This window comes from Bombus vancouverensis, chromosome 11 (genome assembly GCF_051014615.1).
Source record: "Bombus vancouverensis nearcticus chromosome 11, iyBomVanc1_principal, whole genome shotgun sequence".
Taxonomy (NCBI): Eukaryota; Metazoa; Arthropoda; class Insecta; order Hymenoptera; family Apidae; genus Bombus; species Bombus vancouverensis.
The window spans coordinates 10,464,377-10,478,412 of record NC_134921.1 but is presented as its reverse complement, the minus strand read 5'-3'; the positions used below and the strand labels follow the sequence as shown (position 1 = coordinate 10,478,412).

Sequence of the window (14,036 nt, the reverse complement as noted above, 5' to 3'; positions counted from 1 at the left end):
ATAGGCGGAGGCGAAATTGCCTGGTAACCTTCGACCTTACAGGGCCGTACGAATCCCGATAATTGCGAGCCTGTTATCCCTGTCAAAGAGGAGCCACCGGCTGACCCAGCTGCGCGAATCTCCGGCTGGCGGATCGATTTCACGATGTCGTGGCCGACTCGCTCGAACAAAGAGAAATATTAATCCTGTATGGCACTGATCCGGCATTCGGTTAACCGTTAGCGCTTTACGTCGCGTGGGTACGACACAGAAAAATGCGATAAACCAACGTACTGTACACTGATCGATTCGCACGAATCGCGGATCGCTCGATGTTTTTATTACGAGATAAAAGATACGAATTCGCGAATCTTGATAGAAACGAACACACGCGTACTAGGCGATCGGGTCAATTAGTTTAAGGCAACGAGCTATCGGCTGGTTTTCTCCGGCCGACATGTCAATTTGTCAATTTGTCCACCTTTCCGCACCTGTTGCGCCTTTATTGTACATGGGATGCCGATTACTCGGTTCCAAAGACTTTACACGTTACCAGCAGACGAATCGAAAACCTTTGTTTCCTCGTATCTTCGAAGATCGACCGAGTTCTGGAACAGCCAGCTGTAAAGGGATCAATCGATGTTCGTTAGATTCTCCGGAGAACCATTTCAGACACCGACTACCCGTTTGTTGCGAAAGCTTACGTAGCTCCTTGAACAAACCATCGTTCATCGATTTTTACAAATTAATACTATGACCTCGATTTGCCTGAATCAATTAATTCTAAAAGACTCGAGTAATCAAACGAAACGTTGTCATCCTTCGTATGAAACTGTAACTGCATGAAATATAAGAACGTGTTGCACATTGTTACATGTACAGGTTCACAAAAATGTAATACGATACATGTTTTAAAATTTCATTACCACCGTAACGAGACTCGACTGTCGTTATTAGTTAAAATCTACAGAAAAATTACAGGATATTTAATTAATAATCAGTAAAAAAACCTGGGGTATATTTAAAATACATATTCATATTCTTTCGCTACGCGATATTGTTCGGAAAATCGAAATCTTACCGTATTTTGTTTCTCTTGGAAAATTAATTAACAGGCCTTTTGTCCCTAGTTTCGATCAGCTTCACCTTCCACCAGGATTAACATACATTTCCATTATTACACGGACCATCAAATGCACCTTGCAATTGGTTTTGTCTATTCTGCCGTGCGGATCGCTAATGATGCAACCTTCCAATTATCAATGAATTGCGTGTAATTGGATCAGCGGAAGAAATCCTTTATCCGTCAACAAAATGGAATCCCTCCTGCCCCTGTACTTCAACCGCGAAATAATTTGGATCGATGCAACATCAACGTCGACAGAATGCCGCGAATCGACCAGTATTCTCCGAAATACGATAACACGCAACACTCTGACATAATATTTGCAATTCTGTCGTTGATGATCTCTAATATACTCACTGCTCGTTCCTCCGTCTCCACGATGAGATGATTATTCTTGAGGGTGAGAGTGATGATGTTCCCGTTGGCGTTTTTATTGGTATGATTCCCCGGAGGAGTGTACTCCACCGGAGTGGCGCTGGCCACGTTTACTTCCTCCATGACCTCGGTCTCGCAAATGTACCTGGGTCTGTCGAGGCCGTTCACCAGCTGAAACCAAAAGAAAAAGAAGCTGAGATATCTGCTGCCCGTAGTCTCTGTGCGGTGGAACTCCATTTATCTGAACTTGTCACCGGACAAACAGTTTATATAATTGGATTTCATACAGTAGGGGAGCGTCAATTTCCCCCGTCCCACCTCCCACTGTCTATTGTTTTCCGTTCACGTAATAGGTGCTTACGTTCAGACAAGTGAACTCACCAGCGAAAGTTCAATTATTCGGACGTTAATTTCGTTCGAATAAATGAAATTTTGTCAGTACATTCACGTAACGTTACTACTAGTATGATAGTAAATGAGAGAAGTACGACCATACTGTCAAAAAATGCAACTGTCACGGTTGTATCATCGACGAGATAAAAATTCTACTATATACGTACCTATCGTTATGCATATATCAAGTAAAAAATCGATTCTGTTAGGATCCGTTCTTCGTACATCTGTCGTTAAATCATATAAAGCAACAAAACCGGTCGATCGAGTTGGTGTTTTCTACGAACACGTAATCGCGTGGGAGTACGGTTGCAAAGTAGCAAGGTTTACGGACCGTGCTTCAGTCAGAGTCCGATTAAAAGTTTTTAATCTGAGAATTTACAGCGGCGCGAGCTTGACGCTGCGCGGTTAGCTAATTCACCGAATCTACGCTGGATTTACGAGCTTTGCTCGGCTAAGCAACCCGTTGCTCGAGGCGTTAATCCTACTTTGAAACCGCGAGACTTCGATTTTCGCCATCGCGTCGCTCCTTTCCACGCTGGAGAATTTTTCCGCAGCTGAAAATGTAAAAGTGGGTCAACATCTGCGACATTCTATCGGCTTCTAGACACGAATGTACGTTCGTCACCCTAGTTGATGGATGCATACGCACAGCCTCCGGTTTCATCGAGCCACAATTCCCGGACTGATCCCGAATAACGGAAGAGCAGTTATCTGTCAAGGAAATTGACAGCGAAACGGGACACCCGGGCCGCAGTTACCCCGCGTTCGTTTCCTTAGGCGTCCCTCCAAGCAGAAATCCATCACTCGCTTCCCTAACAAATCGAGAAAAGGGAGATTCATCGAGCAACGTCTGTTCTTTTACGATTTTATTTCTATTCGACTCTAGCGAGGTGTTCGCCGAGGATAGCCGGTAATGGGCGTTGGGTGACGCGACAAGTACGACGCCCGATAAGAACAGATAACCGGAGAATGAAATATCAGAAGGCACGCGAAACATTCAACGGCTTCGTTGCAGAACTGTCGATCGCGTTATCGACGGATCAAGCTTAACGAGGAGCGCTTATCGCGAATAATCTTTCCGTAAAGGGCAAATACTATTGGAGGAGTGTCGTTTTACAAGTGAAAATTCTCTTCTTTTCTCGTCTTTGCAACGTTGCAAGAAACGTCTACTGTCAGCAGATTTTTCTCATCTCCGCGACATTCTAACCGATGTAACGCAATCACTCATATTCCCTTTACGAACAATCTTTTGTCGTCTTCGTCTTCCCATAGACTTCCATGACGACGTTTCGTCCGGTTAGAGGCATCGAGAGCGTTTTATCTACCGCGATATTCCCGCGGGTTGCGACCACGCATAGAAAATGCGAGGAAACTGCGCAGCCGGCGTATCGATAAAAATTTAATATTATACTTAAACTCGACACAGGAGATGTATAGTCGCTCAAGGAAGTATTTGATCGCTTATCGTTTTATGCGCGTATTGTGTGCGTGTCGTATAAAATATTTCGAAATTCCACTGTATCGCATTGTTATGTGGCACGACTATCGTGATTATGTGAGTAAAATTTGAAATGTTCCCCATAATACGTACGATATATTCCGAAAAGAATTCGACGAATACTTTCGCGCGGAACTGTACGTGTTTCTTTTATGCGGACAGTCTCACGATTGATTTCCCACAAAGTGCACATCCTCTGACAATTTTCCAAGAAATATTTCGATCGAAACATCCTGTTTTCCAAAAGCGGATACGCTATACGATGCATCTCGCGTCCCGAGCGGTTCTTTGTCTTCAGGACGGTAGTCTTGCCAAGCGGCGTAGCAGGGTGCGACCCCATTCTCAACCCTCCCGATCGAAGGCCTGATTGGTTCATTGCCTCGTTCGCCTCTCGATGATCGTCACTGATTTAGAAAGGGTGAACGCCGGGGCACGTTCGAGGGTTCGTTAAAGGGACGACATCGAGAGGGAAATTATTTCCGGCCTCTCAGTCCGCTCTTAACTACTCCTTTATTCCGATTACGACGCTTAAGGAGACCGAATCTGTCAAGCAGATATCTCGTCTGCTTGGTATCTCTCTTCTAAACGAATTACCATTTTGGTTCCAACGAAACAGAAATACTTTCTGTCGTTAGGAGTGCTCGACAGAAACACGAAAAAAGCTGAAAAAGAAGAGATTGGAAGAGGATTGCAACTAATTAAGGAGGATGGTCAACTAATTGGCCCTTTCACCATCGATATCGTGTACGCAACAAGTACTTGGTGCTTTAAGACGTTATTGATTAATCAAATGATAAACGTGATCGAAGACCACAGGAAACGAACGTAAACATTTTTGTAGACTTCCCCGATGTCGGTATCGTACCGATGTCTAAGATGTGCTTGGTATAACCTAATTGCAAAGGAGATTTATAATCGGAAGATAAAAACTGTCCGATAAATTACCATCATTCCATCTTCAAAAGTAGCCAATCGTGAGAATTGTCAATTTCTAGAGCATCGACTCGGCTCTTCCGGAAATATTCATAGAAATCGCGTCGCGTCATGGGAACACGGCGTGTAGGTAGGTTTGCCTGGAAATTCTTATCTCGTTCCTCTATCGTTCTTTACACAAGTCTCGCTCGGAATACATACCGATATAGTTCGTGGAACATCGCAAGGAACAACGTTCATCGATCGGGCGAATTCTCGAATTCGGGACGAGACAACGTTCCAGAGAGTATAACCCAGTATCCACGAAAGTGGTCTTTTCATTTAAATAATTGGTAGATCGAGTGTACTGCGCTTCAAGATGAGTCTTGGTATTCAAAAGGTGCGTCGGAAGATAACACGGTGCTCGAGGTTGGAAAGCTCGACACACTCTCGAAGCGGTGTCGCGTAGCTATCGGAACGAGGGCAAAGAGGATCGCGAGAAGGAGGAGGTAGATCACGATCTGCCGTCGGCCTCCGTAGAGAATCAACGCGATTTTGTAAAGATCGAAAGCACCAAGAGTGGGGAAGATTCCTCGTTACAAGCAACCGCTACCTCCCTAATTGCCTCGATGGAGAATCGGGCCATCTGTCTGGTCGACGTCCACGCAGTTAGCGTAAGAAAGTTAGCGCCTATGAGCCGGATACGCAGCGGTGATTACGAAGAAACTCCTCTTGTAAGAAAGTAGCCCGACAACCAGTAATTTACCGGAAATTTTCGCTACAATTTTATCGACACGCGTATCGATTTTTGACCATTACCCGGCCCTTATTCGCGGGAGTCGCAAGCTCCGCTGCTGGCGAATCGACTTCGGGGAACTCGACGAGAGAAGGGAACCGCTTCGAACCGGGTACGTATCATCTTAATTGCCACCGCGTACCGGGGCTCGTGGATTAATGTGATTAAACCTGATTACACGTTTCATTCCGACAGAGCTGTTAGTTCGCAGCCGATCTTAGCTTTTCGTTTTAATTGCTATCGGATAGTTATCAACCTGAAATCCCCGGTATGCGGACGAGATACCAGCTTTATTCGTTTACCCGATTAATGGGATGGATATCCCTTTAGGGTGCAGAATAATGAAATGATACGAGTATCGTAATTTCACCAGCATCCGGACACTCTTATCTTAGACGAATACTTTCCATTTTATTCTTCTTTTACTGTCGCCTGCTCGTTCCGTTTGCCGATCATTCGTAGCTATACTTCGCTATTGAAAGTTCACAGAGCCGAAGAGTGACACAGCAGCGTGCCCTCTTGCGTTTGCAATAGTTCGAGCTACGTCTAATCGTAATGCTTTGTACATTAAAAAGTTTCGATCTCGTGCGTTATTAAATGAATAATAAGAATAATAAAATTGCTGGTAAAAGATACGAGGGATCGTTAGCTCGTTACACAACGTTTGAAAACTAAAGAAACGGATTTCGTTCATCGCGGATGCGATTGGTCGGATCGATAATCAGGCGGATTTACGTAACACCGTATAAAATTTCGCTGCCAACTCCTTCGTCTCCGATTTAATTGCGATCAAACGATTATCGATTCGGACAGCGTTACGCCAAGCGAGGATACACAGGGCTTGTTCAGCGATACCGGAATTAGATTTAAATCGTAATTATGTAATAGATGTCGAGTTGTATCGAATTGCAGTAATTGTCGATCCGACGATAATTAATTCAGAGCGTAAACCGAACTGTTATCAAATTAAAAATGATAAATAGATAGATAGCCTATGACGACTCGCATATTTTGCTACGGTTCGACTCGTTATCCAGCGTCGTTGGCGCGTTGGTTCGTCTTTCGATGTTACGTCCACGTTATCTAATGCGAGGATAAAAAATCTCGATTCACGCTCGTACACGACGTACGTTACGTGGTTCACGACGTACACAAACCTCGAATACTTTCACGCGCGTCTACAAGTTCCAGACAACGACCTCGAGAAGAACGATAGAAAAGACGATAGTTCCTAGTCACGCTCGGCTTGGCTAGACACAGGCTAGACGTAGACACAGACATAAATTCCTAGAGTGGTTGGCCAAGGTTGTTTCATTCAAGCGAACGCGTGGCTCGTCTAGCAGGCTTTGAATCGCGATATCACCGGTCAAAGGGACCGACCGTAGGAAACGGTAATCCAGAACAGCACGACGACACGTTACGATTACAATTTCAGATCGCGTCGGCCGCCTCTACAGCTGGCCGAATGAGAAACGAAACCTAGGCGCACTTCTTTGCATAACAAGACCGTTTCGGTGATCGGCCGGTTAACCGTCTAACATAAGTGGAACGTTCCGAACGTAAACGGACGAACGTTAGTCCTGGAAAAAAAGAGACAGTGAATTGGTTGCATTGAATTCGCTGCGTTTAATGCGTTGCATTGAATTGGTCGCATACGTTGAAAAGAACTGGGAACGAAATCGGCGAATTTCCACAGAAATCGCGTGTCGACGAGTTCGTCTGTTAGGATGGATTTAGTTATCGGTACCGAAAGGCAGCACTACACAGGTGTGCGTGTGCGTGTGCAGGCGCGAGTTTGAAGCGCGTGTGCGTGAACGTGCGTGGCTGCGGTTCGAGTGGCTTGTGCCAAAGGGTACTGACCCTGACCCAAGGGGCATTGCTCCTACGGTGCGTTTCTCCCGTTCCTTTTCTGTTAGATCGCTCACACCGGCGTAGCGACGGCTTAGTAACGATGTCCGGGCATCATCGGGAATCTTTTTTACATGGATGCTAAACGGCTCGACCGACAAACTAGTCGACGCTGTGCTCTCGGCTCGATTCTCCTCGAGACCGGCAGAACGAGGAAGCGATCGACCGCCACTCCCGACCACGCTCTCCCGCGACCAGTTCGATTGGAATGCTCGCTAAATGTTCTCCACGCCTTCTGGCGATCTTTCCGCTGGTAGAATCGAACCAATTTCAATTAACCGGACGACCGTCGGTGAATAGCGTTCCTAGAATTTTTCCTCGGTTTCTCGTAGTTATATCCTTCGTGTTTGTTTAAATGTGTTTTTCAAATATTTTCCTCCACATTGCTCCGCTACGTTTTTATAGTTCCTTCGTCGAGCGCTTCTCTCGGACATTCTTTTTAAACATTTTTTAAATACTTTCCCTGTGCGTTCCTTTGCAACCAGACGTTGCTTATATTTTACAGACGGCACACGAATGTCATAAAAGCGTCCATTTTAAGTCTAAACACTCGGAAAGTATTATCTGCCGCAAGTTTCGATTTATATATGTACATAAAAATAATTTTTATACGACACCGGCCATTTTTCAAGTATGTATAAAATGTCTACGTACTGTACGAGTTACGCGATGGTTATCGCTGGATGTTTAGATCACTTAGATCGCGGGACGAAAATCACGTTTCCAAACATCCTCCTACGAAGATACAGCGTTGAATCGCGGAGAATGGAGTTCCATCGAATTGAGGACAAGCGATCGCGGTCTCATCCCATCTTTGTTAGAAAGTATTCGAACAAGCGAGTCGAAAGAAGAGCATAGTCCAGCGATTCGCGTTCCGATTTCTCGGTGGTCGTTCGCCTTCCCCATAAAAGGTACGGCTAAAATCACTCCCCGGGCCCCTCGTCTCGCGATCCTCTCCCTTCCAGTACGTCCTGTAGACGTACCGTCAAGAAAAGGATACCACGTAGACGAGTTCTGGCCAGCCGGTGTCCCATATACCAGGCCTTTCACCTTTGCCGCGAATCGGCGAGTCGCGCGAGCCAGACTACCATCTTTCGCAGCTTGGTCCGCGTGCGATTTTTTGCCACGTATCTCACATTGAAATTACTCAATGGCGTCCCATTGAGACATTCACGAAAAACGTATCATTCGTAGACAATGTACGAAACGTTAAAAAAGTCCATGTTACGCGTTCCTTTGACTCTGCGGATTCTATAGAATCAACGTACTCGATTTTTTTCCACATGCCTCGCGAAACAGTCGTTCGACGATGCTTCCAAGAACTGAGGAATCGGTGGAAAAGGTATTCCCCGTAGACGAAAGACGAAATCTTGTTCGAATTATTTGTTCCCTTTGATTCGCCAAATTCTAAAGAATCGAGACGTTCGAGAAGTTGCAACTTATTTCGCTGCGATTTCTTTTAACGCCGTTCTCGCCAGACCACCCAAGCTATTTCGTGTTTCACGCGTATGCACGCTCTCGCGACGTTCAACAGCTCGCCAGTTCGAAGAATGAAAATAGTCGAGACAGGCATTCGACGGGTGAATGAAGTCACGCGATAAACACGATCGCGTAGGCTGTAAACATCGTGCTTTCGAGTATTCAGAAATCTTGCGGTTTCTTGTTACGCAACTACCCGATCGATCCATCGATCGTTTGCAGATCGTCACGGTGATTGTAAACCTGCTGCATATCGATGAAGAAATTCAAGCTGAAAGGCGAATAAAAATATTTTTACAGCGTTGCTAGGATGCGACGCTGCTAAATGCGAGCTATTTACGATTCGACTGTCGATTTAATTATTACGGTTACTATACTATGTTTTATGCGCAAAATATCTATCGGCTATGCAGACCGTTCAATAACAGATTAATCTTCTAACTTCGATAATTAAGCGTCAGACGATGTTAGCGTGTGGAAAAATTTTTCGCGGTTCGACGTCCGTTTTAAAACACCGTACGTTGTTACGTTATCTCAGGTTTTCGTTCGAATACGTCACAGGCAGACTATACACGGTCACTCTAATTCGGCCTTGAGTCTAATCCTCGTCGTTGACCGCTGGTCACAGACCCCGACTAACGTCCGTTGCAAATGGCTCTCGTTCGGCTCGGTTAAAAAATTCGCGACACAGCTCCGAAACTATCGTAGACAGCCATTCGAATTCCTCTCGAATCTGGTAATTTTTTTTATCGCTCCAGATTACGAGAATCTTGTACGAGAAAACTTTCAAGAATTTTAATTAATCAATTGACTCGGTCTCTGTAGTTATTCTCGTTATACGCGAATATCGAATACTAAGTGCTGGGAACAGTGGCAAACGAATATTTCGTGATCGAAAGTTCGAACGAAGAATAGAAGTGCCGGGAAACATATTTGTTATCAGTTAATAATGATTTCTAGGAAGCTAACATACTCTGACAAGACACAACCCAGTCGTAATTCAAACATTACTCATCTTCTCAACGGGGAAAATCCACCGTTTTATGAGATATGTAACGCTACGTTAACGAATAGAATAGACGCTTCGAACTGCGATGCAAAGCATATTTTATTCGCATACAACAATTCGATATAAAACTCAATCTGGCAGAACGTTCGAGTGGACGACGAGAACGCGATACTTAGTCTGACAATTAAACGCGAAAATAGTTCTCACGTGGAATTGCTTCGGCGACGTAGTGGATTTAAAAATTACTCTTTTATGAAAGGAGCGAAATATGACTCATCGTGTTTCCCTACCAATAGCCTTTTTAAATATAGTGATCTATAATCGAGCATTGTTGCGTCTATAAATAATGATGAGAGGAAAAAAAAATAAAATTTTTCACAGTAGAATCATCATTGGATTTAAAAGTACGGTAGAGAAACGATATTTTCGTTCGCATTCCAGCCTGCAGATTCTGGCAGTACGCGACGTCTATTCATAGGACAAGTGGCTTCTAACCCACGTAGACGGTCTCAAGGTTCCCGATGCTAGTTCAAGGCTAAGAGATGCCAAGCGGAAGTCTGGCACTGATGTGTTAGGAATACATCAAGAATTAACGTGTCCAAAGCGTTCTTCCAGTGGATGGGAACGCATTAGACGGGTCTGGTTGGCCAGTTGCGCGGTAACATAGGTTAGTGACACTGTGAAGGTCGTGCCTAGCACAGACAGACTGGGCTGAGTCAAGAGGAGTCGAGAGGAATTGAGTCATAGATCGTGACGCGATCTAATGGCGTTTACGCCAGCTGCTTAAAAATATGCATTCGGTCAGCCGATAGTTTCGCGATTCTCGCGAAAATACCACGCGTTAACGCGATTGCAACACGATCCTGCAAGAGCCCGATGGCCTCGTTTTACCAACGAATTAACAAACAATTTTGTTGTTCGAGAAATTTTTCAGTTATTATTTACCTACTACGCGGTCGATTGCAATTTCCAGGATTCGTGAAGATCGGGCTCGCGATATTAAAAGTTTCGCTTGTTTTCGTCAAAGTGGCTCGACTGGAATTTTCCAACGTCTGATCAAACGCATCTACGGAGACGGTGCGGCGTGTTAATACGCCCGCTATCATTTGGGAATTTCCTTGTTTCGCGACACGTTTCTGCATCCTGCGCTCGCGACGTTCCGTTCGGAATCTTAAATACGATTCGAAAGCGCCGCATATCCCGACGCACGTTCCAGTTAATTCCATTAAAAGTTACGCAAATGCTTGACGTGTTTTGATATCCAGCTTAAAATCAGGACGCGCTATTTTATTTCAGAACGCGAGTTTGACGGTCTGGATTCGTTCAATCGCGACTTAAGTGGTTTAATTTCTTCCATGTTTGATACGGCTCAGACAATGAGTCAATTGATGCCAGAAAGAAATAGATTGAGTCACATTCGACGTGACTCACGAATTCGACCGCTAAACATAGAACTTTAATTTCGTATCGGAGTAACAATCGAACAAGGAAACTACGTGGAACCTGTCGCTGTCGTTTCGTTCGTTAATTTATTCGCTCGCCTAACCAAGTAGCTCGATTTCGTCGAGCTACGTTATCGCGTCTCGTGACTACTAGAGACTGGTTTCCTGGAAACGCGGAAACGTCGGCGTGATAAAGTTCGGTCTGGTGGTCCGCATAAACGTCGGGTTTACGAGTACGCAGACGAGACTGTGCAAGTGGCCGCAAGATTAGACGCGTCGCAAACGCGCCTCGATTGCTTAGTCTGCGAACGAGTGTTTACGTTACGCCCACGAACAGACTCGTCACGGCTCATGGCTGCCCGCCGAACGTGTCTGACCATGATCGTCCACCTCCCCGATTCATCACTCTACTTTCGAATTTCTCCTCTCCTAACGTTGCTCACGGCCAACGCAGCCAGCACCGAACCGTTGCAAACGTTTTAACCAAATATTTTGCTTCCTGGAACGTGCATCTATAAAAATGCCGCCACTGCTAGCTAGACTAAGTGTAAAGAGAAACGAAGGAAAACACGCGTATGAGAAAAATCTCGAACGAGGAGAAATATTGATCGAACCTTCGAAGTTTCTCACCCTACTAGGCGAACAAATTGCTGCGATTGTTTAAAGAATGCAGAAGTAAGTTTAAAATGTTCGTATGTTGGACGCGAAAGTTCGATATAAAAATATCTAATTTAATATTTTAAAGTTTCGCGTCGATGCAAAGAACTAAAGAGCGGAAACCCCGGGCGGTTTTCCGATATCTTCGCTACAAAATAACAAGAGATGTATAGTCAAAGAGCGTAGAAGTTAGTTGGAAGATTTCACAGTTCAAACTTTCGTATACATTTCAACGCCGATATATTCAGTTTAAGATCGTAAACTTTTATATAAATTTCCAGGCAGGAATATTAAAAATAGCGGTTTCGTGAAATTTCTAACGAGAAATGAAATATTCTTAAAAAAAAAAAAAAAAAACGTGGAAACGTTACGTTAAACTTTTGGCAAAATTCAAAATAAATGGCGTGCAACTTTACGTAGAATAGAGGATTTTAAGAATATAGTGGCTGGACGGTGACGCGATGTACCTCGCAAATCGCGTCTATCGCGATCGCATTAGCAGACTCCTCGAAAGTTGTTTCTCCCTTCCAGCAGTGACGTGCTAGACACTCAAGGATAAGAATCTTTATTTAACGACTAGTTTTTTACCAACACCGTTAGAGGTTACAGACGGTCACACTACTTTGGAGGACGTTTGCAATTAGAAGGAAACGATCTAACCCGACTCAAGACTCCGACATCGGAGATAATCGAGCTATGTTTACGAAGAGATCGTCGTTCGAGCGTACAAATTTGCACACGATTACGACATTTCTGCTCGTTCATATTCGCATTTTTGATTTTTAAGCATCGAAGATGAACGTTGGGGTACGTTCTAGCGGAGAAAGATTGTTAGTACAGATTAACTTTTATATCGAAGATTAGATAAACTGTGTCGTTTGCGCCACAAGATAGTGATCGAACTTTATTTGCAGGAGTCGCGGATAAGTAACGAAGAAACTCGATACTTCTTTATCGGAATTTCTAATTAAAACTACGAGCGCAATATCGCCAACGGAATCGCACCGATTGTCGAAACAAATTCCAAATTATCAGCGAAAATTAATTGCGAAAGTTTATGCAATCGATGATTCGTTGAAAAATTGCATCGGCAATTAATTCCTTGAATCGCGTAACGAACGAACGTTGTATTCGTTTCGACTAATTTGTTGAATTCCGCTCCCGATTTCCTGGAAATTTCGCATTGTTTGCGTGGATAGGATGGCGGGACGTCGAGCGGCCCACAAGATTCGCTAGCGTAGTTCGTGGTAATAGACGGACAGAAAAAAAGAACCAAGGCCGTCTCGGGAGGAAATAATCTTGATTGACTAGAATGAGCCGGCAGCCTTAACTTTTGCTTTCTAATGGTAGGGTCGCAGACGGTCGCTTCGAGCTAGCCTCGTTAGAACGATCAAGGATCCTTATTATTCCGGCTTAGTTGCGCAACTTTGCCGTAACGCTCGCCCGAACACCGGTTCTGACCATTACGTAAGTGTCTAAGCAAGCCTAAGAGGCTGCAAATGTGGCCCCGCAATGGCAGACCTTAAATGCCAACTGGATTCTTTGGCTAGCAACGACAAAGTAAGAAAATAACAGACGTTATTTCGCCTTTCTTTTATTCATACGTTTGCAACTCATAGCCTCGAAAAACGGAAATCTGACGCAATTTATATCAACTGTCCGCGCGCACATGTATTTCTTTCATTTATCCTGGATACATTAAAAATATTTTCCACCAGTGGAAAATCCGTATTCGTTCTTCGCAGGGGATCGACTTTTCGTTATTCTCGCTGCCAATATCGAGTCTCGATCACGTTCGTTCTATCTTCGTGACGCATGAAATATGGAGGAACCATTCTTCCGCGCATTCACCGGCGTCCCGCTATTTCTTTTCATCAAACGATAAAGAGCCGCCGTTGAATATCTGAAATTGTACGGTCAACGGTACGGGCTTGACAATAAACGTTGATTAATTAATTTAGCCTTTTTCTCCCGACGTATTTCGTTAACCAACACTCACAGAGCTCCGTGAATACTTTCGAGTTATTGAAAAAAAAAAAAAAAAGAAAATATCGCCGTCTAACGAGTCTGACGGAAACGAGTCTTTTACGAATAAAGGACTCGTACGGCAGGCCAGTGAAATTGTTGCTTAACACACTTTCCAGCAGCCAAGGACGGTACAACGGTTTCCGGCCGTGCTTCAATTATTAACTGGAACTTCCTTTGTGAGACCCGCTCCATCTCGATTCCTACGTTTTTCCCCAATTTACCGTCTTTTCGGAAATTTACGAGATCAGCCGGTATACGAGACTGAACACACAGAACGACTAGATAACGCGGAGGAACAAAAGACCGCGAGCCAGGTCTGGTTTTGAATTTTAAAACGCAGAGAAACGTCCGGCCGACCGGTTTGCAGTCAGAAATAAAGAGGTAAACAAACGGACGGAAATAGCGTGCCAGGTTGTTCCCATTACCATTAT

At 44.4% G+C, this 14,036-nt stretch overlaps 1 protein-coding gene across 2 annotated transcripts in view; it reads right to left on the bottom strand.

Moving 5' to 3' along the window:
- The window catches only part of LOC117154799 (uncharacterized), an 86,780-nt gene that overhangs the window by 10,842 nt on the left and 61,902 nt on the right, over window positions 1–14,036 (bottom strand). For both annotated transcript variants that reach the window (XM_076622931.1, XM_033330273.2), the window contains one exon: window positions 1,463–1,651. In XM_076622931.1, coding sequence (XP_076479046.1) covers window positions 1,463–1,651 — 189 coding nt within the window. The remainder of the gene's footprint in view (window positions 1–1,462; window positions 1,652–14,036) is intronic.